General features: G+C 39.1%; 2 protein-coding genes across 6 annotated transcripts in view; both read right to left on the reverse strand.

Moving 5' to 3' along the window:
- Positions 1–1,702, reverse strand: part of myh14 (myosin, heavy chain 14, non-muscle) — a 33,110-nt gene extending 31,408 nt beyond the window's left edge. For all 5 annotated transcript variants that reach the window (XM_074683110.1, XM_074683109.1, XM_074683111.1 and 2 more), the window contains exon 1: positions 1,531–1,702. The gene's annotated coding sequence lies outside the window, so the exon portion shown is untranslated. The remainder of the gene's footprint in view (positions 1–1,530) is intronic.
- A 2,886-nt stretch (positions 1,703–4,588) lies between these two features.
- Positions 4,589–8,394, reverse strand: kcnj14 (potassium inwardly rectifying channel subfamily J member 14). The gene is made up of 3 exons (XM_074683113.1): positions 6,984–8,394; positions 5,627–5,944; positions 4,589–5,411 (listed from the first exon to the last, which is right to left on the reverse strand). The coding sequence occupies exons 1-3, from the start codon at positions 8,040–8,042 to the stop codon at positions 5,181–5,183; spliced, it is 1,608 nt and encodes a 535-aa protein (XP_074539214.1). The 5' UTR covers positions 8,043–8,394; the 3' UTR covers positions 4,589–5,180.
- Positions 8,395–22,563: the final 14,169 nt, after the last annotated feature.

Below are 22,563 nucleotides of genomic sequence, written 5' to 3' on the forward strand. Positions count from 1 at the left end.
AACAGCTGTGTATCTGTTATTAAAAGGTGGGTGTTAGTTTTCTTAACTTATTGTCCAACTCATGAAAAGACCAAAGGCAGCATTGTCTGACTTTGGGTTTTTCAGATCTTTCGTCTAATTGTAAAGCCAAAGTGTTCCAGCAAGGGACAGACACCTTCACCAAGACAACATTTTGCAAAAAATGCTACGTATACATCTGCTGAGAAGTATTTTTTTTTTACAAATTAGCAAGCATTTGTGAAGTATCCATATCAGTTCTGATCAATATAGGCTTCAAAATTATTCTAAAAACAAAAAACCCTCACTGTTCATTGTTGGTTTTGGTCTTTTAATAGATTTGTTACCGGTAAGATAAATATAGAACACTGGCCCTCTTATCTATAAAACATTTGCCAACAGTCCTCAGAGGAATCACAACTACTGGGCTACCCTTTTAAGGTTCAACAAGTACACACATTTATTACAACACACCCATGTTCTGTAATCACCTTAAACAGTGATCATAGAAGAAGACTGACACAATAGCTGCAGTGTAGGATGCTGCTTGGTCCCCTCAATGGTAACGATACCCCTACAGTAAGTCAGTACACACACGCCCACACAAAGAAGACAGGGACCTCACAGGTTGTCGCAGTACATTCTATACTGACCATCAAACTCGTCCTGCAGCAGCTGGAGTTGCCAAAACCTGCCTGCTCTCCTCCATAGCAACACCCTGAGCACTGAGCAGCAGCCCACAGACAATACACCCTGAGTTTTGACTGAGGTCACTCACTGCGGGGGGTATACTGCTGTGTATGTGTGTGTGTGTGTGCAGTTAATGTAGATGCGTGAATGTGCGTGTGATAAACGGGTAGGGGAGCAGAAGTGGAGACGCCTTTTTTCTTCAGCTTTCATGCGAAGTGGCATTGCATCGGTGATGATACTGTGGCAACTGCGCACTTCAGCGGACAGTGAGGAGAGGTGACATTATGAAGCCACTGGCTATGATAATTAATTACAGTGCGGCTGCAGATCACTGTTACAGCTGCGCCTTTAGGTTTACCTGCATTTCAGGGTGCTGTGACTCCAGCACAAAACTGGCGAAGAGAACCACACCTTGAACATTAGACATGAACAATCACATGGGCCCCAGCCTTTAATTGAGTCATGCATTTGGCAGCCACAAAACTAAGTCGAGTTCACAAGAAACACATTTCATGTCCGTTTTGATTTAACATAGATCACAGTGGGCCTTAACTCTATAATTTAATAGTGCAAATTCTTTCATAACGTCAACGTTATAAAGCTACAGTTTCCCTCAGTCGGACTTCAGGTCATCTGGATAAAAGCCATCCCTCTATGAAGAAAATAAAGACGAAACCTTTATGAAACACTCTGGTCCCAGCAACGTTTGATTTTTCAGCATAATGCCACTGTATTCAGACCAACCTAGCGAGGCTAGCCTGCTAAACAGAAATATGATACGATGGGGATATTACACTGGCTATTTACGAGTTGGATTAGAGTAAAGGCAATTAAATCTCTCACCTTCAGGTTCCGCTCTGAGTCGTGGATAAGGCTGTGAAGCGAGGAGAACCGGGGTGAGGCTGTTTCTTAGATATTTCCCTGCCTGATAGGTGTGTAGCCTACCGCATATGCGGCTTTTATCATTGCACCGCTCACTGTGGAGCCGCACTCACACTTCTCACTGAGAATAAAACAGACAGAAAGCAGTGAGGGCAAGGCGGCGGCTTCAGTCCTGGAGACGAGCTTCCTGCTGGGAAACCAACCACGTACGAGAAGACGGTTTTCACTCAAGTATCAGAAAGACATAACTCCAATGAAAATCTACAACCGAGTGTTAGACCCGCCCTTTCAACACAACAGGAACTTTCCGCCCCAAAGCTGGCATGAAACTGGTGCGGTGACGAATGGGGCTAGCGATAGCACAAGAGGCCCAAGCGTTGACCAATGGTAACATTCAAGAGGCGGGGTTAACTGTGACTGACGCGTTAATCACCCAATAAGAGCGCTGCAGCAGGTGCCTGTGCGGCAGTCTCGCGCTAAAGACGGGAGATTTGCGCGCCCTTTGTTTACCACTCTGTGGCGGCGAACGTCTGCAGACACAGATCTGGGGTCAGATTTCTGTGAATCCCCCATTGGAACACATGCGACGTTTTGCTTGGAATTATCTGACACCAGGCGTGATTCAGATCATCCCAGAAAATCCTTGCCAAGGTGCCAAGATTCCGTGGCTGTGTGTAAATTCTGACACAGGTTAAAAAAAAAAAAATCAAGAGTCATGACTGAATCTTCTGATATGTTTTACATCTTAATACGGATCAAGGTAGGTAATGAATGAAACAGAATACGAAATCATGAAGACTGTGAGGTGCAGCTCCAAGTCTTGCTAGGCTAAGAAGCCCTAACTTATTAAATCATTTAGACTTATACAGCTGTATATTAAGTAATATTTTAACTGCTCTGCCATGATTATTGTACAAACATGCAGTAAAGATTGTTTTTGCTACTTATACACTGGTTATAATGAGCACCAGAGTAGCATCGAACCTAAAAAAGCTAATTTAAACAAACATGAACAGCAATTGAAATATAAAATTATTCCAGTAAAACATCACTTGACATTTCAAGGCAGAATAAGTATATTTTGCATATTTGTCAAAAAGGTTCAAGGGTAATTTAGGTTTTTACAAACTGTAATTTTTCATCAGTCGTAAAGTTTTGTGAGCCCACTTTTTCAGCTCAACGAGAAATTAAAAAAAAATCTAATCTTTTCACTTCTGTTAACTGTCAAGAGATACATTTACCTTATTATATGAAATTGGTGGTTTTTATTTTGAACAAAAATACTACTGTTTAATGAAACAGTAGCTTACCAGTGAAAATGTCAAACTGAAAACTAACACCGAGAAAAAATAAATGTGATGTAAAGACCAGACTAAATGAGTCTGAGTTAGTGAATTAAAATTAGAATAAATCGTCATCTCCATTTTTTTTTTTTGACATTATTTCGTAAAAGCTTAGAAAGTTCATGGCTGCATGAAGTACCAAGTAATACTGAATATGGCAGAGAACAGTATAGGCACTTTCAGCTGTCATATGGTATGAAGATTTAAAGCCATTGATAAGGAATATTTGAAAATTGTATGTCTATGGCGAGTTGTGCATCCCAAGTGACCCTGTGAAATTATCTAAAGCACCAGTCTAATTGTTTCTGGAGTTAAGCCCCTTTCATTGGGGAAAGTGGTGCTGTGTATTCAAGTTACATTTCATGGAAGTGGAGGCAGGGAGGACAACATGACCTGCCATGCAACCCATAAATAGAACATGGTGGTCATGGAGTAGAAGTGTGGGGAAGGACACAAACAAACCTTAGAGCACAGATAACATGTATGTCTTTTCGATGTGAAATAAACTGATGCATCAAAGTTTACCCACGCTCAGCCTGAAATACTGCTGTAGAGCTTCATTATTGATATTTTCTAATGTAGAGCAGAGCACATAATGCAGATAATGGGTTTGAGCTCTTAATATTTGTTTCAGTCACTGTAGCACCTCCTTAATCAAACAAAAAAATACTCAGGTGGCAAATTTTACTGCAACAAGATTTGAAACAGACAAGCATATTCCAGATGTCTTTCAACAGAACTACAAAGTGCAACTATTACAGAAAATTCAGATAAATGCTTCATTATGTTGTTGGTGCATGTCCAAACTCATACTTAGGCTTCTTACTTAATAAGTTATTCCCCCATAGTTAATTTAAATAAACATTTATGTTGACTTTTAACAAAGTACTTTAAAAACTGAAGAGCTGTTAGCATTTTAAAACATGAAGTTAAATGCTGAAGATTAAGATACAGTTGCAGGATCTCTTGTCTTTCAAAAGGCACCACTAACTACACTGTGTGAGAGAAACCAAATGTAAAACATCAGAATAAGAGGGGGATGTCACATGAGTGTATAGGCATAAAAAATACAGAGTAGTTTTCTATCAAATTTAAAGCTGGAGGACATGGAAAGCTTTCCTGCACAAAGTTTTAGTTACCCTTAATTCATCCCACACTCCTCCAAGTACCAAGACACTAAAAATATCCAAAAGTTATGAAGCAAAAAAAAGAGTTCTATCGATTTTAGCGACACAGAATGTAAAGATACTGTAGATAGTAGCACAGGAAACAAAGTATGGTTTTCAACTTGTCTGGATGTAACATTCTTCATCTGCAGTGACTTGAAAATAACTAACGCTAAAATGTTTTCTTTGATCAAGTGGTATTCAACTCAACACAATATGTTAAATAAAGCGAGTGTTACAATCTGTGAACATATTTTTGCAAAGCAGAAAAGCCAAAAAACAAACAACATTCAACAGGTAACACTGAAAAGAAACCGCTTAAAACCGCTGCTAGTTTTCAGCTGCTTCTTCATGTTACTGTTGCTCTATTTTGGCTCTAGACACAACCTAGCTTAACAATGACCATTTAGATTCTGATCAAACACCCCAAGTATCAAAAGAAATGTGCATTTTCCATACTTACCATAAGAAAATAAAGCATTAAAATGATAAATCAGCCTCAGAGTGGAAAACATTCCTGAGTTATACTTCAGCAGGTACAATACTATTCATTTCACATGAAGCTCCTCCAAGTGGAGGTTAAGAATGCCTGCAGATCATTACACTTGAAGGTGCAGTTGCAGATTATAGACACCTTGGGGTGCTGTTGCATATTCTGCCAGTCAGGTTTGGGAGACGATGCGGCATGTTGTGGTGGTGATGGGCCAGCTGCGAGACTTGGCAGAACAATTTTTCATGATTCCGAAAGACTGCCAGGACCAATCAGACAACTAGTTGCGCCGTCTTTTGGACTATCTTAGAACTTTTCTCTGTTCGCCTTTCTCTTATTTTTACTCCTATCTGTCCTATCTGCATATTTAGGCTTATCTAACTAACACTTGCACACTTTCAAAAAAAAAATCTCCCGTCTCAAGACTTGATCCCAGTTTTCCACTGTGTAATCATGCTCCATCCTGGCATTAGCACCCTGATTTCTCTACCCATTTTTATCCCTGCCTTTCTTTCAGTCCATTTCTACCTTTCTGCCCTTCTCTCTATGCCTGTTCTCCCGGGAAATGCACAACTTCCATCAGTTTTCCATGATAACTCTTAACTGACAGGTTTAGTTGTAGTAGAGATGTTCTGCCAGGGATGGCCTTCCTGATGGTGGAGAAGGTCTCTCAGGAACCTGGTCAGGCTCTTCATCAGGGGAGACAAGTTGCAGAGCCACTTCATTCTCATAGCAGAATGATGAGCGTGAGCTCTCAATGCATTTCTGCTCAGCCAGCTCTTTAGCGCTGCATGAAGGTGTGTTTGGAATTTCATAAGTCCGATGGAAGAACGAGTAATCCACCTGAAAAAAAGCAGAGGACAAGGCATGAAGTCCCTTTTTTCACAAAGTCACAAATCAATAGTATGGAATGAAGAAAAGACTATGTTTGCATTTCTTTGACACCACTTCTACAAGGTCCGGTTTTGACCTAATTTTGGCACATTTACACTGAAAACAACCAAGGCTAATTAACTGTGGTTGAATGGGTGTGTAGTACATCTCTCCTCGTGTCTAACCTGGTAGCAATCTTTCCTCTCAAAGAGCACTGGTTCAAATCGATGTCCCCAGAGGATTTCAGATGCCAGATAAGAGCTACGGCACTGAGTTGTCATGGCTGTGGCCTCCACCATGCCCTCAAGTATGACCACCACCTCCAACTCAGAGTCATTCTCTAGGGTCTTTCGGTCGATCTCAAAGAAGGGTGATTCCTCATTGATTTCATGGACAATTGTCACTGGAGAGACCAAGAAGATGCGGTCTGTGCCGGTGTCAAAACCCACGTTGATGTCAGCGTTGTCCAGTGGGAGGAACTCCCCCTCTTCCGTCACTCTTGGCTTAAGTTGGGGAGAAGTAGAAATATAAAGTTACAATTCAGTACATACAACTTTCCACATTTGTTGCAAAGTTAGATTTTACCTAATAGAAAATATTAAATGATGACAAGAAACAGTTTCCAGTGATGTAACAAACAACAGCCAGGACAGATGTGACATGATCAGATAATGAGATTATAATGTCACCATCTATATCACATAATACCCTTATATGGAAAATGTGGGAATTCATTTGCCATTTTAAGTACTTTTTAAACAGAACAATGAAAAATAAATGTCTTAACCTGAGTCAAAAGCTTAGGATTTGGTTACAATATTTATTTGAGTTTGGCTCAAGAGTCTTTACTTATACCATCCATGTATAGGCTGTTCATTCACTCAGCTTTTACAGTTCAACAGTATCCGGTACCAGTAATTAGAGTAGTATTTCTTTGGTCCTTGCAAACATAATCCCATCTGCCCTGTCAGAATTTAGAGGTGATTGTTTTTATAATAGCGATCACATTTACTGTGCTGGCCCCAATTTCTCACAGATTTTGACCTTCTGGACATTTGTCGAAGCAAACTGCCCGGATGATGACCCGACACAGTCAAATAAAAGGATCATGTATAAAATTCCTTTGGACAGCAAGGTTCAAACCAACACACACATAATACAATCACCTATCCCACATACAGTGCAAACAAGGGAAAATGAGATGATGAAGGACAATGGTTCTCAGTTAAAGAATTGTGGGGAAGTTAATCCATGGTAAATCTTCCTGACCCCTGAGGGAAAATAAAACAAGCTCTCATTAACTACGGTCCAAAGAATACAGGCCAGATGGTCTCAGCTCACTCTCTCACTACAGCAACCTTTTTCCTTCTACCTCTAACTGTCTCTCACTCTTGTGACTCACTATAGTTGTTGGTGCATTTCATTACCATCCTCTATCTCTTTTACCAAATGTATTTCCTCTTGTATTTCCTTTGTTTTTTGCCATACGCTCTAGCCCCTTCCTTATTACATTATGGCCATCATCCATCAACTTTGACTTACTTTCAGCAGTTGTGCTCGTACATGTGCCTCTACCAGGTGGCTCTTCCGTAGGTTTCCAACCCTCCACATCATGCAGAGCTTTCCATCCCTTAACGCCACTACAGCTGTGTCTGAAAACACCAAAGTCTCGTTGCGCTTCTTGGGCTTGGCAATCTTTGCCATGACTGCCCCGATGATGAAGGCGTCAATAATGCAGCCCACAATGCACTGCAAAACGACCGCCACCACCGCCAGGGGACATTCTTCGGTCACGCTCCTGAATCCGTAACCGATGGATGTCTGTGTCTCCAAGGAGAATAGAAAGGCCGCCATGAAGCTGTTCACCTGGAAGAAGCATGGCTCCTCAGCCACAGCCTTTCTATCAGACTCTGCACCAGACCCAGCCTCTCCTGACCCTGGAGAGGAATCCGAGCTTGGGGCAAGTCGGATGGAGAGGTCCCCATGTGCGGAGGCAATAAGCCAAAAAGCAAATCCAAAGAGCAGCCAGGAGAGAAGAAAGGAGAGGGTGAAGATGACCAGCATCCAGCGCCAGCGGATGTCCACACAGGTAGTGAAAAGGTCGCTAAGGTAACGCTGGCCCCTCTCGCTCATGTTGACAAAGGTGACGTTGCAGCGTCCGTCCTTGCCTACAAAGCGTTGTCGGGGCCGGCGGCTTGAGCGCCTGTTGCGCCGGCGGCTGGTAGTGGAGGGGGAAGAGAGAGAACCCTGATCCGAAGAAGGCCAGCCTTTCCCTCTTCCTCCTACATTACTGCCTTTTCCACTCTTTATCCCAGAGCACATTCCTCCTGCTCTCACCCCGCCTTCTCCTGTGTCTCCCCTAACTGGCTCTCCAATTGTGCTCTGCCTCCGTGCATTGTTGGTGTTGCTCTGGAGAGGTAGAGTTTTGCCGTTCAGGGCATGGGTTGGGGAGGGGCTTGTTGGGGTCCCTGACCCTGTTGGGCTCCCCCCTGCCCTAGCCGTGTCTGCAGCACTCTGTGCCAGCCTCATGACCTCCTCTTCCTCCACTGGCCCATCCACCACCGCACTGAAACGCCGTTTAACGCGTGCTGCCCCCATCATGCACAATCAAATCTTGTCCCAATCAAGGAGGTCCTTTGTACTCCTCAGAGTGCCTTGATTTAAAATATATTAGCTTGAGACAGTCAATTTCAATGTCCTTGCTATAGACAGTCTTCTGGTTCTTGTTAGTCCACAGAGGCCAGTGATAACCAGAGCATAGTTCCCTATAAGGCCATTGTTCAGTCACTTGTCCTTATCAATTTGTAGTGCTGATTTCAAAGACAGTCTGTCTTTTGAGAGGTAGATTCCTCAACAAAATGTTTGCATTGTTAAATTAGTTCCAGAGATGTAATGGTTAACAATCCATTTTCATGAATAAAACTCACAGAAGTAATGTGAGCAGAGCTGAAAGGAAGGAGTCAGTGGAAACCAAAGGAGTCTATTCCAGAGACCCCAAGTTTGGAAGACGGTTGACAAGGACTGGTATGGGAGAAATCTCAAACATCATCACAACAGCATGCAGGATTGTTTTTGTTCAGTCCAAAACAAAAAGGGATGCCTCTAGCAGCCAGTTGATAAAAACTAAAAACTGAATATGCAATGAAAGTCTAGGACATTGATGTAAATATGAAAGGGATGTAGAGCTCATCGCAGGGTACAAGCTTACAAAATATGACAAGATGCAAACAGGACACACATCTAATTTGGACAATGTGATAACATCATCATGCAGTCATAAAAGGGAAAATAAATCATGCCCAGTCTTACAAATTTCCATGTTCACAACCTCTTGGCATGGGCATGAGAAAACAAAGAACACAATACTTTCAGTATATCAGAGTGCTGACTACTGTAAACACAATTCAGTGAGCAGTTTCACCTCTTTCAACAGGACCAGACTGTGCTCATAGCTTGCTATAAGTTGTCGTCACAAGTTATGGATATATAATTTTTGCCCCAACAAGAAGGTCTTTGTAGAAAATAAAAGCTTTTGGATTATCATTTCCTGCTCACTCATGTTACTGCTTTAACAACTTCACATTTTCTTTCTAAGGCTCTGCTTGTACGTTTGATGGCCATTGTCAATGAAGGTTACACTTTCTTTGTGTACTGAACACCAGGTGGATAAACAAACATTAACTACACTGCTGTTTGAAATCACCTGCTGCAACAGTTAATCTTTCAGAGCAGACATACCTCATGACAGCTCATTATTATAGCTGACAAACCATCAATACCTGACAAAAGATAAGAGCAGAAAAAAAACCCAGATTACTTTGATCCAACCCTGACTTTCATCGCATTTTTGGTAAAAAATGTAACGTGTAAAAAAAGGAGAAAAGGTAAGCACACATTTCACCTGTGAAAGTTTTCCACACTTTAACAGAAGTTTGGTGCCAAAGTGGACAGATGAGAAGTACAGATGCAGAAAGTAACTGGGTTTGAAGATTGTAGTCGTTATACAGTCTGAGTCAGATCCCAAAGGCTACCTGAACATAAGAGAAAGTTTCTGCACACAGAAATTAAAGGTTATTTCATACTGATACAGGAGAATTTTAAGTGCACCATGATGCTTGCATGCAGAATTCCTTTGTAAGTGGAGATACTTTTATGAATACATGTGGCAATACAAAGATATTCATGGACTCAGAGTATTTACCTTCCTGAACTATTTCCAGAGAGCTCTACAAATGAAAATGCACTACAAAGAGAATGCACATCCAGTCCGTGATAGCAGAGAGAATCAAACCTTCATCTATAACCCTGCACTGTGTTGAGAGATACTTATACAGTGAAAGCCATTTTATCCAACAGTACGGCAGACAATGGTCTACAACAAATGAAAATGGGGGAAAAGATCCCTCCTGAAGTGTGAAGTGACATAAGGGTTCATCTTTGCTTTTGTGTTGGCCTCATTCTATGACACATAGTCAGCTGAAGCAGTGAGCTTTGGAGGAAAGGCTCTAAGGAGCAGACAACTAGGAGAGTCTGCTGATTTTTCAGTTCTCTTCGCTTGGTCGTGGTTGTCTGGTTTATATTCCTCAACTCAAGTCTTCATGTTTAAAACACAGCCAGTCTTGAAAGGAGAAAAGAGAAAATGATGTTATTTGTTTAGCATTCATGTCTCACAAGAGGCTATTGTATGTGTTGTTGAATAAATATTTCATTTCAGTTTCATCTTTAAGCGTGTAGCAGGAGATCATGATCAGAAAACTTACCGTGCTCTCATGCACGACTTTGGTTTCTCGTGAATGTTTTCAATAAGTCAAACCAAAGTATTCCTGTCGACAGTTCTAGTTCAAAACTGAACTTTGTCAGACCTGGACAAACTTCTTCAGGATGAAGATGGACCTATGGAGGGATGGAGTCTGGGAACAGAAACAGAGATAGTGGGAAAAAAAAAGTTATTTCACTTCTTTTGCACCGATAAAAGCAGTTTCCTGTGTATTTATGGATAAATAACTTTTGGAGAGAGATGATTGGTGAAGGATTGGATTTAAAGAAGCCTTCAAGGAGTAAAAAATCTGATATGATGTGCCACGCTTTGATCTATAATACCAAGTGGTACATGGTGAGTAACCTCAGATGAATAAGTAATAATGGATTAGAGCCAATTAGGGAGAAAACAATACTGTCTTTCAGCTGTGAATAGCTAAACATACCCTATAACCAAAATTTACCAGCAATAAAACACTTGCACTGAGAGGGAGAGGAGAAGAGGAAGAGGGGGCGAGGGAGGGAAAGAGCAACCCAAATCATTTACGGGTGTTTTCAGACATATGTGGCTCTGGAGCTGTCTAACCATTTTACTTAGTGTTTTATTTGTTGTTGTAAGGCATACATTATAACACGTAATATTTCTTGTAGTTATTCCCAAGTTCATTTCTGTCTCTAAAGCTGGCACCAGCAGCACAGTCCTGTCATTCGGTGTGATGTAATTTTCTATTGACTTTATCCTGATCAACCTGTGGGACACTGGGATGCTGATTGATGCCATGCTCGCACGCGCTGTGGATTCACTCGCATATATTACGCTTGGGCTGACCACCAACCCTCCTCACCCCATCAGGTCAGGAGTCACCTTTTTGAAAGTCGTTCTTGACAGATATTTTCTGGCTACCTAACAGCATTTTAATTCCTAATTTTGCACATTTTATCCAACCAGCTGGACTAAGTGTTAAATGTAGCATCCCAGTGACAGTATGAAATCTGCAACCACACTGTTGTGACTGTATGTTAACATGTGAAAGCATTAAATTTTATCAAATCAAATTCTGATTTTAACCAATGATAGTTTTTATCTAACTTAATATAAAACCATTAACCCTTTTACTATGGGTGGTGTCCCCAGTGACACAAATTGGTATGTGGAATTCAGATTATTGTAACTCCTCAACAATTTGGGAAAGTGAGAAAATTCCAACAGGATTGAAGTACTTGATTACTGAAGCCCTGAAGCCAATAGATGGGTAGACCTGGAGGGGATTTTCTTGTACAAAGGTTATACTGGGATTGTGACTCAGATGAAGGACTGGGATAAATCCATCCACAGTGTCCATGGGGGGTGAAGAAATAATATGCCCTGCCATTGAGATGGTGATATGCTTTGGATTACAGATGTGATTGTGACTCTGGGTACCTCCCAAATGGTTTTACTAATCCTCTGAGGACTTATGTAAGAGTCACCACTTTTATAGAAAGTGGCAAGAATTTATTTTTCCATCCTTTTGCCTGGTTAATTAAGGAGTCTGAGGAGTGAGAAGAGTGTAAATCACAAGTTTAAACATGGTAGGGTTTACATCAATTCACTGCAATAAATTTGCAATGAACCTTGATTTTCATTCATTCAAGGATCAGTTTGAGAGACAACACAAACCACTTCATTAACAGTCCATTCTTGATTAAAAAACATTAAATTGCAACGTTTAATAAGTGCCTGTTTGGTTATGTTGTATTTTCTAAGCAATCCTGTGTTTTTTAGACTTTATTACTGGGCTTTCTGATGACAGCTTCATGTGTGTGTGTGTTTGTGTTTGTGTGTGTAAACTACACTCATTTCTAATATTTGTCATGCAATGATCTTATTGGGTTCATACCAAGAAGCTCCAAAACCAGGTCCACTGATGTTTTTATGTACTAAATATCTCTATGGTCTTTCATGGTCTTAATCTCCACAAAATTAAAATTATTCCTAATTTGTGCTGATCAGTGTTGAGCCTCTGTGTGAGGAGACTGTCCTGACCTTGAGGCCCTAACCATGGTTGCTGCCAACACCAGGGAATGAACACGTTCTCAGCTCTGCTATCTCAGTGATTGTGGTAGAGTGTCGTTAGACAGTTAACATTATTAGCTGGAGGAGGTGCTGAAGGATGTGTGTGTTTGGGTTTGTGTGTTTGTGTTTTTGTGTGGGTGTGTATAAGCCATGTGAGAACATGTGTCCTGTACTGTCTAACCTTATCATGGTGAGGTGGCGTATGTCTCAAATAACTTCTCATGTAAGAACATTCATGCAGGGGCATCTGGGAAAGTTGTTCGCGTGAAGTTCACACTGTCAGTACCCCCAGAGCAGTCTCTGAGCAGCTGTGAAGCTTTATGTGATAAGCTGAAACGTGAGGGAGCTGCTGACCTCAATGGTTCATTCAGTAAAACACAGACAACAAAAATTAATGACTCCTTAGCAAGGTTGATATAGCTAACGAACGCTAACGAAAAAAAACAAAACAAAAGGTGAAAAAAACGTTTCTGTTGACTGAAATAAAAATAAAAAACAGGTTTTGCAAAAGAAGCAATAGCCACTTTAAACTGTATTATGACTTTTAAGGATGTGGACGTAGTCTCTGCGTCACCCATCTTTTCCTGGACTGAGTAATGAAGCCAATCATTGGCTGGGGGCCATATTGGAATTGCAGACTCAAGAAATGGGCTGTTTTCCAAACCGCCTACTACATACATGTGAATGTAGTATATAGTAGGCACTACATACTACCTACTGCTTTTGCTTGTAGCATGTAGTATGACTGTTCTGTTGGGTCTGTTTTGTAGTATACTACCCTGGTTTCCAGTTTCAGAAGCGGAGCTACAGATGATTTTTTTCCCCTTTATTATAAATGTGCAAAACAATCTATGGGCAGATCTCGGCCTTTTAGTTATTTTGTTAATCATATCACACAGAATCATTACACTTGATTTCTAATCTTTCACCAAAAGTTATATCGTTTACTGAACATAAGTTTGAAAGGGATTTTTGTTATTTACAGCTGATGGAAAAAAACACTTCTATATAATCCACGTATGATTTAAAAAGTGAACTAGCGGTTTATATAGGCTAATGAATTTGTAGAAGTAAAAACCTCTTACAACTGGAAGTGACAAGATTTACTCGTGTTTCTTTGTATCACTTCACCTCTATCTCACAGACCGTCTAACGTTAGTGCTGTGTTGTAATTATAATGTTGACTAAGTCCAGGAGATGGCAGTAAGTCACCGAAACCTGCCACCTGCATTGACAAACAGCATTAGCGCCATGCATTGTGGGAAACAGTATGCCAGGTAGACTGGTCCGTTACATACTGAGAAATTTTCTTGGATCGGTAGGACATTAGGGGATTTTTAGTATACTGCAGATTTTGCAAGTTTTTGCATACTACCTACTACATACTGAAACAGCCAAAATAGTAAACAGTAGGCACTACTAGTGTAGTAGGCGGTTTGGAAAACAGCCATGGACTTTTCTGGTCTTTCTGCATCCTGCCTCAAGTGGACACTCAATGTTTTGCAGCTGTTAGCACTTCTGCATAGGCTTCATTTCTCTAAACTGGATGTTGCCCCTTGGATATAAAGTGCTTTTGTTTCTGGCCGTTCAACCCCAGTTGGTGCATGTGCACAGGCAAGCTTGCGTCCACACACAGTCTGCTAGTAGAACTTAGTTGGCAGCGAAAGTCAGGCAAAAGCAGCAGAGCTCCATTTGAGACTTTGAATATGACTGTGTCTCTGACAGCAGTAGATGCCTCTCAGTGGAAGGTGATAAAGTATGCTGAACATTTCTTCAGGGGGAGAAATCCCACTCATCTCAGAGTCCGATTGAAAAGCTCACACAGGGGGGCTAACCTTGTCAAGGTATGTGAGAGCACCCAGCCCCCTGCCCCTGAAAAAGAAGCCAATCCCCAGCCAGCCATCGTGGTGGTGCGGGACACAAACGCAGGCTAGACAACATTATTAGTATGACTGAGTATTGCAGGGGTGGCCAACCTGTGGCTCATGAGCCGCATGTGGCTTGCCTTTCAGTGTGCAGCTCTTCAATCAATTCATAAAAAATACTGATATGAGTAGTGGTGTGCCGACCAATCTGAAATATTGATATATTGATGCCAACACTGGGATCAGTATTGATCAATACTTGGGTGATGAAATTGATACTTAAGTTTCAGTTTCTTTTCTCTACGTATGCTCCTCTCAATTCCTCATGTGCTCATCGATAGATAGATAGATAGATAGATAGATAGATAGATAGATAGATAGATAGATAGATAGATAGATAGATAGATAGATAGATAGATATAGATAGAACTTTGTCTCATCTGCAGTAAAAACAGAAACTTGAACAAATTTAAACACACTTGCAAACACAATAAATCTAGCTTTGAAAATTGGAAATGTACAGGAAGTGGGTTTGTAAGACCACGTGTGTGATGCAGCTCTTTGTAGTACCACGGTTATTTTTGTGGCTCTTGGTCTCTGACTGGTTGGCCTTGAGTATTGCTATGCTATAAATATTTGATAAAAGTGATTTTTAATGACACATTTCAGAGATGCTATGTTGAGTTAACCCTGTGATGGTTGACCCAACCAAAAATTAACCAGAAAATTCTTTTTTTTTTGGAGCCGAGGTGTTTACTAACCCCTCAAACTTTTTTTGAAAAGGTTTTAGTAGATATGCATTTTGTCAATACAGAAAATACTTATTCTAAAAGATGAGTAACAATTTAGATGTTGTTTTAACAGCAAAAGTAAATTGAAAGTTATCAGCGATCAACCTAAAAAAAAAAGTTTGTGGATGATTTCATGAGGGCAAAAATACAACTTCAGCTGCCTGTAGTGGTATGATAATCCCCAAAGGGGGTAGACTATTTTTTTTCACAGATTTTTGAGGAAACTATTTATCACAGTGATGAGATTAAAGTCTTTGAAACTCATGTATCAAATAGGGAAGAAGCTCCTGTAAAAAAGTGTCCAGCTACATTTCCTTATACTAGTAATTCTTCTGCTGAGTAATCCACTGCACCACCTATCTTTTCTAGTCCCTCATAATATGTGCTCTCTCTTTGTAGCACCTCCCCTGCCCTCTTTCCATCCAGATTATCTGACTATATTAAGGTGTTATGTGGCAAGATTAGATTTGCAGGGAGTATGATTTCACTGTCATTGAAAAGGCATTAGATAAATTCTGCTTTTCGGCTCTCCTTTGCTACATAGGATCTGTAATATTTCTTGCTTTTATGTCCCAAAAACAACTGCTCCATAGGATGATGTTCAAAAGATATTTAATATTTTATTTATGATTAAAATTAGTAATGTTTCCCGGTGTGTTGTTTTATTAGCTGAGTGTGCACAATCTCCAATAAAAAAAAACTCTACATTGCACAACACAGTGCAAATACAGAGACATCAATACATGTCATTGATCAATGGGAATTACAAACCAGGGCACAGGCTGTATCCCTCTCACAGTGTCACATGTCTGTGTATCAGGCCTATTTTCTGCATCGTACACTTGTTTATATTCACTTCACAAAGCTGGTTATTTAATAGTTAAAGTGCACAGCAGGGTGACCGCAACAGATGTAACAGGAACGCCTAAAAATATCAAACTTGAGCTCAGTGAAATAACAACACCACGGTGACCTTTAGCTTATCAGATCAATGCTGTGCTAGGGAAGTGTTGATCTGGTGGCATCAGTTAGGACACCAGAGCAGGAAGCAGGAGTGGAAGTGACAGTAAAATCAGGCTTAACATATTTTATGTGTTGCTGTGTTTTTAAAGAATTATCACTAAAAATCAAGTTTAGTGTTTTTAATGTCAAGATTTTCTTGAATTTTCAAGTCTAATAGTTAAACTTAAGATCCATAGCACCACAGTTTTTGAATTTTTTTAATTAAATTTTTTGTAACTCATTTCCATTAAAACTTACAGATGCGTTGGCAAGACCCATACATTTCCCATAAACATCACTGGATTATTTATTATGTTGAACTTTGAACAGATAATAAAATGTAAAGTAATCCATCACATTGAATTTAGTTTGCTTTCAGTAATTTGTTGATTAGTTGTCTACTATATTGACAAAAAATTTGATTGTTATTTATGTTTTAACTAATATTTAATAAGAAAGAGTCAAAGTTCTCTGATTTCACTACCTCATATGTATTAGTCGTGCTATCGTTCCTCTTGTGTGAATGTTTTTGACTATCTTTCAAACTATTTTAAAACAAACATTTTTTTTAAATTAAGCTTTAGGAAGCACTCATACACGTTCCCTATGTTTTGACCCTTTTTATGAATTTTATAGACCAAATGGCATCCTATTTATTGTATATAAATAAAAAGTGAGGGGTATATAGTTTCATCTTTTATGTAGAAACAGATGAATCTTTACTAAATTACACCACTCCGTACACCATTGCATGGTTGAATCTGATCTCTTGTAGTCTGGGTTCGTTGGTTGGTTTAAAAATACTAAGAGCTCTGTTGTGATGAGAAACACACAAACAGACACAAACACACACACAAACACACACTCACAGACAGTTGATGAGCACAAGGAAACCCACAACGGTGGAGTTGTTTTGGCATTGGGCCTTATTTCAACTAATTGAGTCTTTTCTGCCGCCATCCCTCCCTCCGTCGTGTGCACTTATCGAGGTCATGGTATGATGACGCCTGAAAGTTAATCTGTGGAGTTAAGACGGTGCAGGTTGAATTGTGTGTTTAAAACTCTGCTTTTCTAATCAAAAGAGTTCTCAGAATTGAGTTGTTCGTCACAAAGACTAGACAGTTGGGTTTTTCTTTTCAATTGGATAAAACTTGGTCACAATTCACTGTTCTCCCCACATTCTCTCCTTTGAGAAATATCCATGTTTAGATCTGAAAATAAATTTGTGACTACAATGAGGACACTTAATAACAAAATACTGACTTTTTTTCCTTCCAAAATTAAAAAAATATTGGATTTTAGTGAACAGAGGTTTTCAATCTAATACTTTTTCTAAGCTGTCACTCAGATACTCAAAGTCATTGTGCTCCTTACTTCTGCAAGAGTCCCAAACATGTCAGACTGCTCCAGCAGCACTGTTTGTGAGGATGCTATGATACTATTTGTCATGTATCACATAAAGCACAGTGTGTACAGTGGATTTCTGCTTTTTATACAGTGTGCTTCATGTGCTTCATAAACAATCATAGATGTTCATCCAGTATTATCTTTGTGGTGGGTCTAAACCTACCTCTATAAAAAAATAAGGATCCAAGAGTTTACAGAAACCAGGGCCAGGCTTACAAAGTACCTTAACTTTTGCTTCATTACTACTGATACATCTTGAAAAAATGGCAACTCTTGTGCTGTCTAATTTTATAAGCAGCTCTGAATTGAACACCTTTCCATCACTAGCTAACTTTAGTTGTAATTGATTCATTACAACTGTGCTAAAATGACATTTTGGGTTCAGTGGAGCTTTATACTGAACATTAACCAGGCAGTAAAAAAACAAACAAAGCAACAAGCAACTTTAAAGAGAGAACCAACTTATACAACTGTTTTTATTTACTATTCAAAGCCTTTTCATCTACATCTTTATGTAATAACCAGAAAAAAAACATTAGCAAGGTGGTACTAATGTTGATTTTAGAGCTGTTATTTAAATAACTGCAAAACGTAAGCAACTTTATTTAGGCTACCAAAGTTCATACTACAATGATACCATGGTACATGTTAAACATTTTTTAAAAGTAGTTTACCACCATTTAACCCCCTTTGCCAGGGAGCAATGCATTATTATCAAACCGATCTAAAAATACAGCTGTGTTAGTTATCACTTCAGTATTCACTACAATAAAAAAGGATTAAGCTCTAAGTCATCTAGACGCAGAAAACTCTCTAGTCTCATTTGAGTACTATGTAGCCTAACTGATTCGTTGCACGCCTTTACTCTAACACTAAAATTATAATAGAATGCCAATTTATTTTCATAAACTCACCAGTGTTAGCTATATGCTATTTAATAGGGTTTTTTTTACTGTAAAAATAAACTATTATGTCTTTTTAATTGTGTGGGAAAAACAGTTTGATGACCAAATTTAGTCAATGACAGCAAAAGATTGATTCAAAGAGTGTCAGTGTCTAATAATTCATGTGACATTAGATTTTTTTTTTTTTTTTTTCAGTTTAAATTAAGAAGTCAAATTTTAACCTCAAATATCAGGTTACTAAAGACAACTTAACAGCAACTAAAAGATACATTTTCAAAAGTTCTCTAACGGAGGAATTAATCCAGCACTTACCCCCTGTTGACATTATCATCCTGTTAATACAGCGCACGTTGTCGAAGTCTGTTATTTTTCCCCATTAGTCGAATTTAACGGTTCGTTTCTTTGTAAAAACGTTAAATCGAGACCGTGCGCGAGCCGTCCAGCTGTGGCGGTTCTGTCAACTGCCCGCGAGCCCTCAGGTAGTGGATGAGCGCGCTCACGTCACGACAACATGCTATCCCCAATCAAAGGCAAGCAGGCACGCGCCTCTCAGGACTGCCTGTGTGACCTTGTCAGACTTTACCGTGTCTCATTCACCGATAAATTACAGTTAAGCTGTGTCAGACCCACGAAATATTAAACCAGAGTGACTGGTTTTTCATCTTTTTTTAAAGGAAAATAATTTGACACGTATCAAAGACCTCTAAAGTACACACGTCAGTCATAAAAAAAGGGGGGGGTAAGACAAACATTTGAAAAATGTTTTTTTTTTTTTTGTAAAAAAAAAAAAAAAAGAAAAAAAAAAAAAAGCCAAAACAGTGCACTGCTTACTTTGCTGTGGTTAAATGGGATAAAAACTTTTTTTTTTTTTTTTTTTTAACTTTCATTGATTTTTCAAAAATCATATAAATATGCTGAATTGTTATGGAACACCAAAGACTTGATCAAGACTTGTGTCTGATGAAAACTGTTTTTCCCCCTTAGTTTTACTCTGTTCTGACACGGCCGCATAGAAATACAAAATGTTCTGGCCCAACCACCTACTGCTATCATCATGTCAATAAAGCTCATTGAGGGTTTAAGTTTAAACCCATGCAGACAGAAAGAGAGTCAGACACAATCACACAAGTGGATGTGTAGCCAGATTACTGAGTTACATTGTTTGTTTACAAGTGTGTGTTTGTGTGTTTAGAGAGAGAGAAGAAAAATAAGAAAGTGAGAGAGAAACGGAGAGAAAGCAACATTGTGTGTTTACTAATACTTGCTAATACTTAATCTGATTTAATCCCAGTCAAGGCGCCCAAGAAGTGACCTATGATGTCATGAGCACTGTTATTCTATAGAGATGAGGAGCAGATTGAAGACAACTGACAACGTGCAGCGTAATGCAGCGTAACACAGCAGTCACAACATCCAGCAACATACACATGAAACATTTGGTGATGAAACAGCTGTGTTCAAATATAATCTGGTCAGAGATGGTCCTTCAGTCAAACTTGCAAAACGTAACAGGATTTTGTCCTAAAACAATTTGCATTCACTGCGGGTTCAGTATCTGAAGTGGATAATCTTCATCTGTTGATTTAATGCATGTTGACATTACAGTAAAGTCGGTCAAAGTTAGATTGATTATAAATGCAACTGGGCTCTCTCTGTCATTTTAAATTGCATAAGCGTTTGAATAAAAACACTTGCCCAATGCAATTGACCCATGGAAACCTGTGTGGGGAGAGAGGGAGGGACAGGGGGGGTATGGTGATGCAGCACTTTTTGAAGGATGATTTAAAAAGGACACTGAAATATTATTGATGAAGATTATGATGAAGGAAATTAAACACAATGATATGACAGGAGAGTGCTTTAAAAATTAAGCTATTGTCAGGCAGAAAACCTCTCCATGACTCTGTTGTGCTGATGGATTTTAAAGATTATCCTGTTGGTTAAAGTCTGTTAATTAAAAATTGGTTTAGAATGAGCCGAAAAATTAAACCCAGTGAAAACTATATAAACTGTTCAGGGGCTATTCTATATTCTATCAAAGCAAAAAGTTATGCATCAATTTAAATGGTTTTCTGACATGACCGACAGGTGAGTATATCAAAGCTGGTTGTCAGAAGGCATCTCTCTCCTCTTTTCAGTCTATACCATCCTTCAAAAAAGCTTTAATAAAACTTGTACATATGGTAACGTGGTTACGAGGACTGGACATCTGGAATCCTTCATTCATGTGAAATAAAATGTGATCAATGTCAAATCACATCAACCATCTCTGCCTGGAATGAACAAAAGAAGAATGCACATCTGGGAGGAAATTTTCTTTTTTTTACTTATTTGACTTGTAATGAAGCGGGAGCAACTGCTTAACAGTGAGTCAACATTTCCACTATTTAGCTTTGGTTGTTGGCTTATTTCACACAGTGGTATTTACAGTGAATCACCCATTGTGAAACTATTATTTTGAAACCTGATATTAATCCTGTTTGGCATTAAGACAATTTAAATGTAATATGTGAAGCAGGGTGTGAAGCATTGCATGATTAGTCTGTTATCATTATTGAAGTCATGCAGGGATGCAGTTCTGACTCTGAGCCACCAGTGGGCAGATTGAAACTGTTTTTTGCATCCATCGGGGAGCCCGCAGTTCATAAAGATCTGTGGTTCAGATGATCATCTTTAAAGTTTTTAGAGTAAACTGGTGATTAGCTAATCAGGCTGGGCGGCTGTAGACCGACCAGAGGCTACACACCTGGTCTGAGGAACTAATGACAAGCCGAGATTTCAAATGAGCAGCTGTGCAGACACTAAACTTAACACCTCGAGGTATTTTACGAGCTGAAAAGTGCGAAACATAGGCCACAACAGTGACAGCTTTGGGTTTATTGAATTCAATTATAAGTAAATAGGTCACAAGAAAACTTAGGACAGGGTTAGCGTAAGTGGCGTTTTCTTCAAGCTTTCATTAAGTTTTTCAACGGTTTTTAATCACACTGTCTTCAAATCTAATCTAGTTAGTGTTCATCACTCCAACAACAAAGCACCCTTATTAAGGCCAGAGAAACTATAACCAAGTGTTTTTGCTGTCGTATATACGCACAGTTTTCAAGGACTTGAACTAAACTTATATTTTATCAAATGAATACCTCTACTTTTCTTTATTTAGAAGCTTTTTAAGGAAGTTATCTTTAAAAAAATAACATGGCAAAAAATCTGCATGGCAAAAATTCAAATCTCAGCAGCCATATTGTTCTAATGTCTCTTTAAAATATCTCATTATACTCACTGAGTGACACTCACCAAACAAGTATATTAAATAAGCTATTAATGATAAGCTATTACAAGCAATTAATGCCTAGGGTTTGCTGGTTTTATGCTTAAGTAATGTCTAAATTTTGACTCGTCACTTGAGTGTAGCTGATGTTGACTGGAATGAGATATTTTGAAGAGAAATACAATTTTCTCAATTTAATATTTTTTAATGGAAAACACATAATTATATCCCACTGAAATACTACTTCACACTGGCAATAGCTCCTCTGCATTATAAGTGCTTGGTTAGGGGTTAAAGGAACCTTTTTAAATGCAAGCTTCTCACAGTTATAGTGAGCATAAATGATTTGTTGTTTTGTAAAAGTAAATGATTTAAGGACTTATATAAATTTCTCAGTCAGCAAAGGGCCCATTTCTTGCCGGCTGGTTGCATGGTTACTACTTAAATAACTTCACATGTGCCATTTTTAAAAATCTGATCTAATTCTTTAGATGGAGCTGCACGTTCAGGCTCTGTGTCCTCTAACAGGCTCCATATTTTGTCAAAGTTACACAAGGTCTGAATCGATTGCGCTGTGATTTCAAGCGTAGGCGTATATTGGTTCAGTATGTGTCTGCCCTCTGCAGATTTACTTTGGGGGCAGGCAAAAAAGAAAAGGAAAAAGTATCCACTACAATTCATACACAGTAGATGGGAGACCATGCCAATTAAAAAAAAAAGTGTTAAAGCTTATAGTATGCACAGGTAAGAAGATGAGGAATACCACTGGATTGTTTATATTTCTTACTTAACTTTTATTTGGAGGTCAGCTCATTTAGATAGAGACCAGTCTGCAAAGAGCACAGCAAAACTTTGATTTTAAAGATTTTAAAATAATGTTTTTTCCTTCAGTTAATATCAGTTAAGCTCTTCTATCTGTCATTGCAGCTATTTAAAAAAATGTGATGTATGTATGTATGTAAATAAATTTAAATATACAACGTATTCCAAAAGAAAATGCAAATCTAGGCACATTACTGTCCAAAAGACTCACAGTCCAAAGGCTGAGCTCAGTGTTGAGGGAAAGGGAA

Source organism: Halichoeres trimaculatus, unplaced genomic scaffold (assembly GCF_033239565.1).
Source record: "Halichoeres trimaculatus isolate MK-OKI-2021-1 unplaced genomic scaffold, fHalTri1.1 fHalTri1_scaffold_12, whole genome shotgun sequence".
Taxonomy (NCBI): domain Eukaryota; kingdom Metazoa; phylum Chordata; class Actinopteri; order Labriformes; family Labridae; genus Halichoeres; species Halichoeres trimaculatus.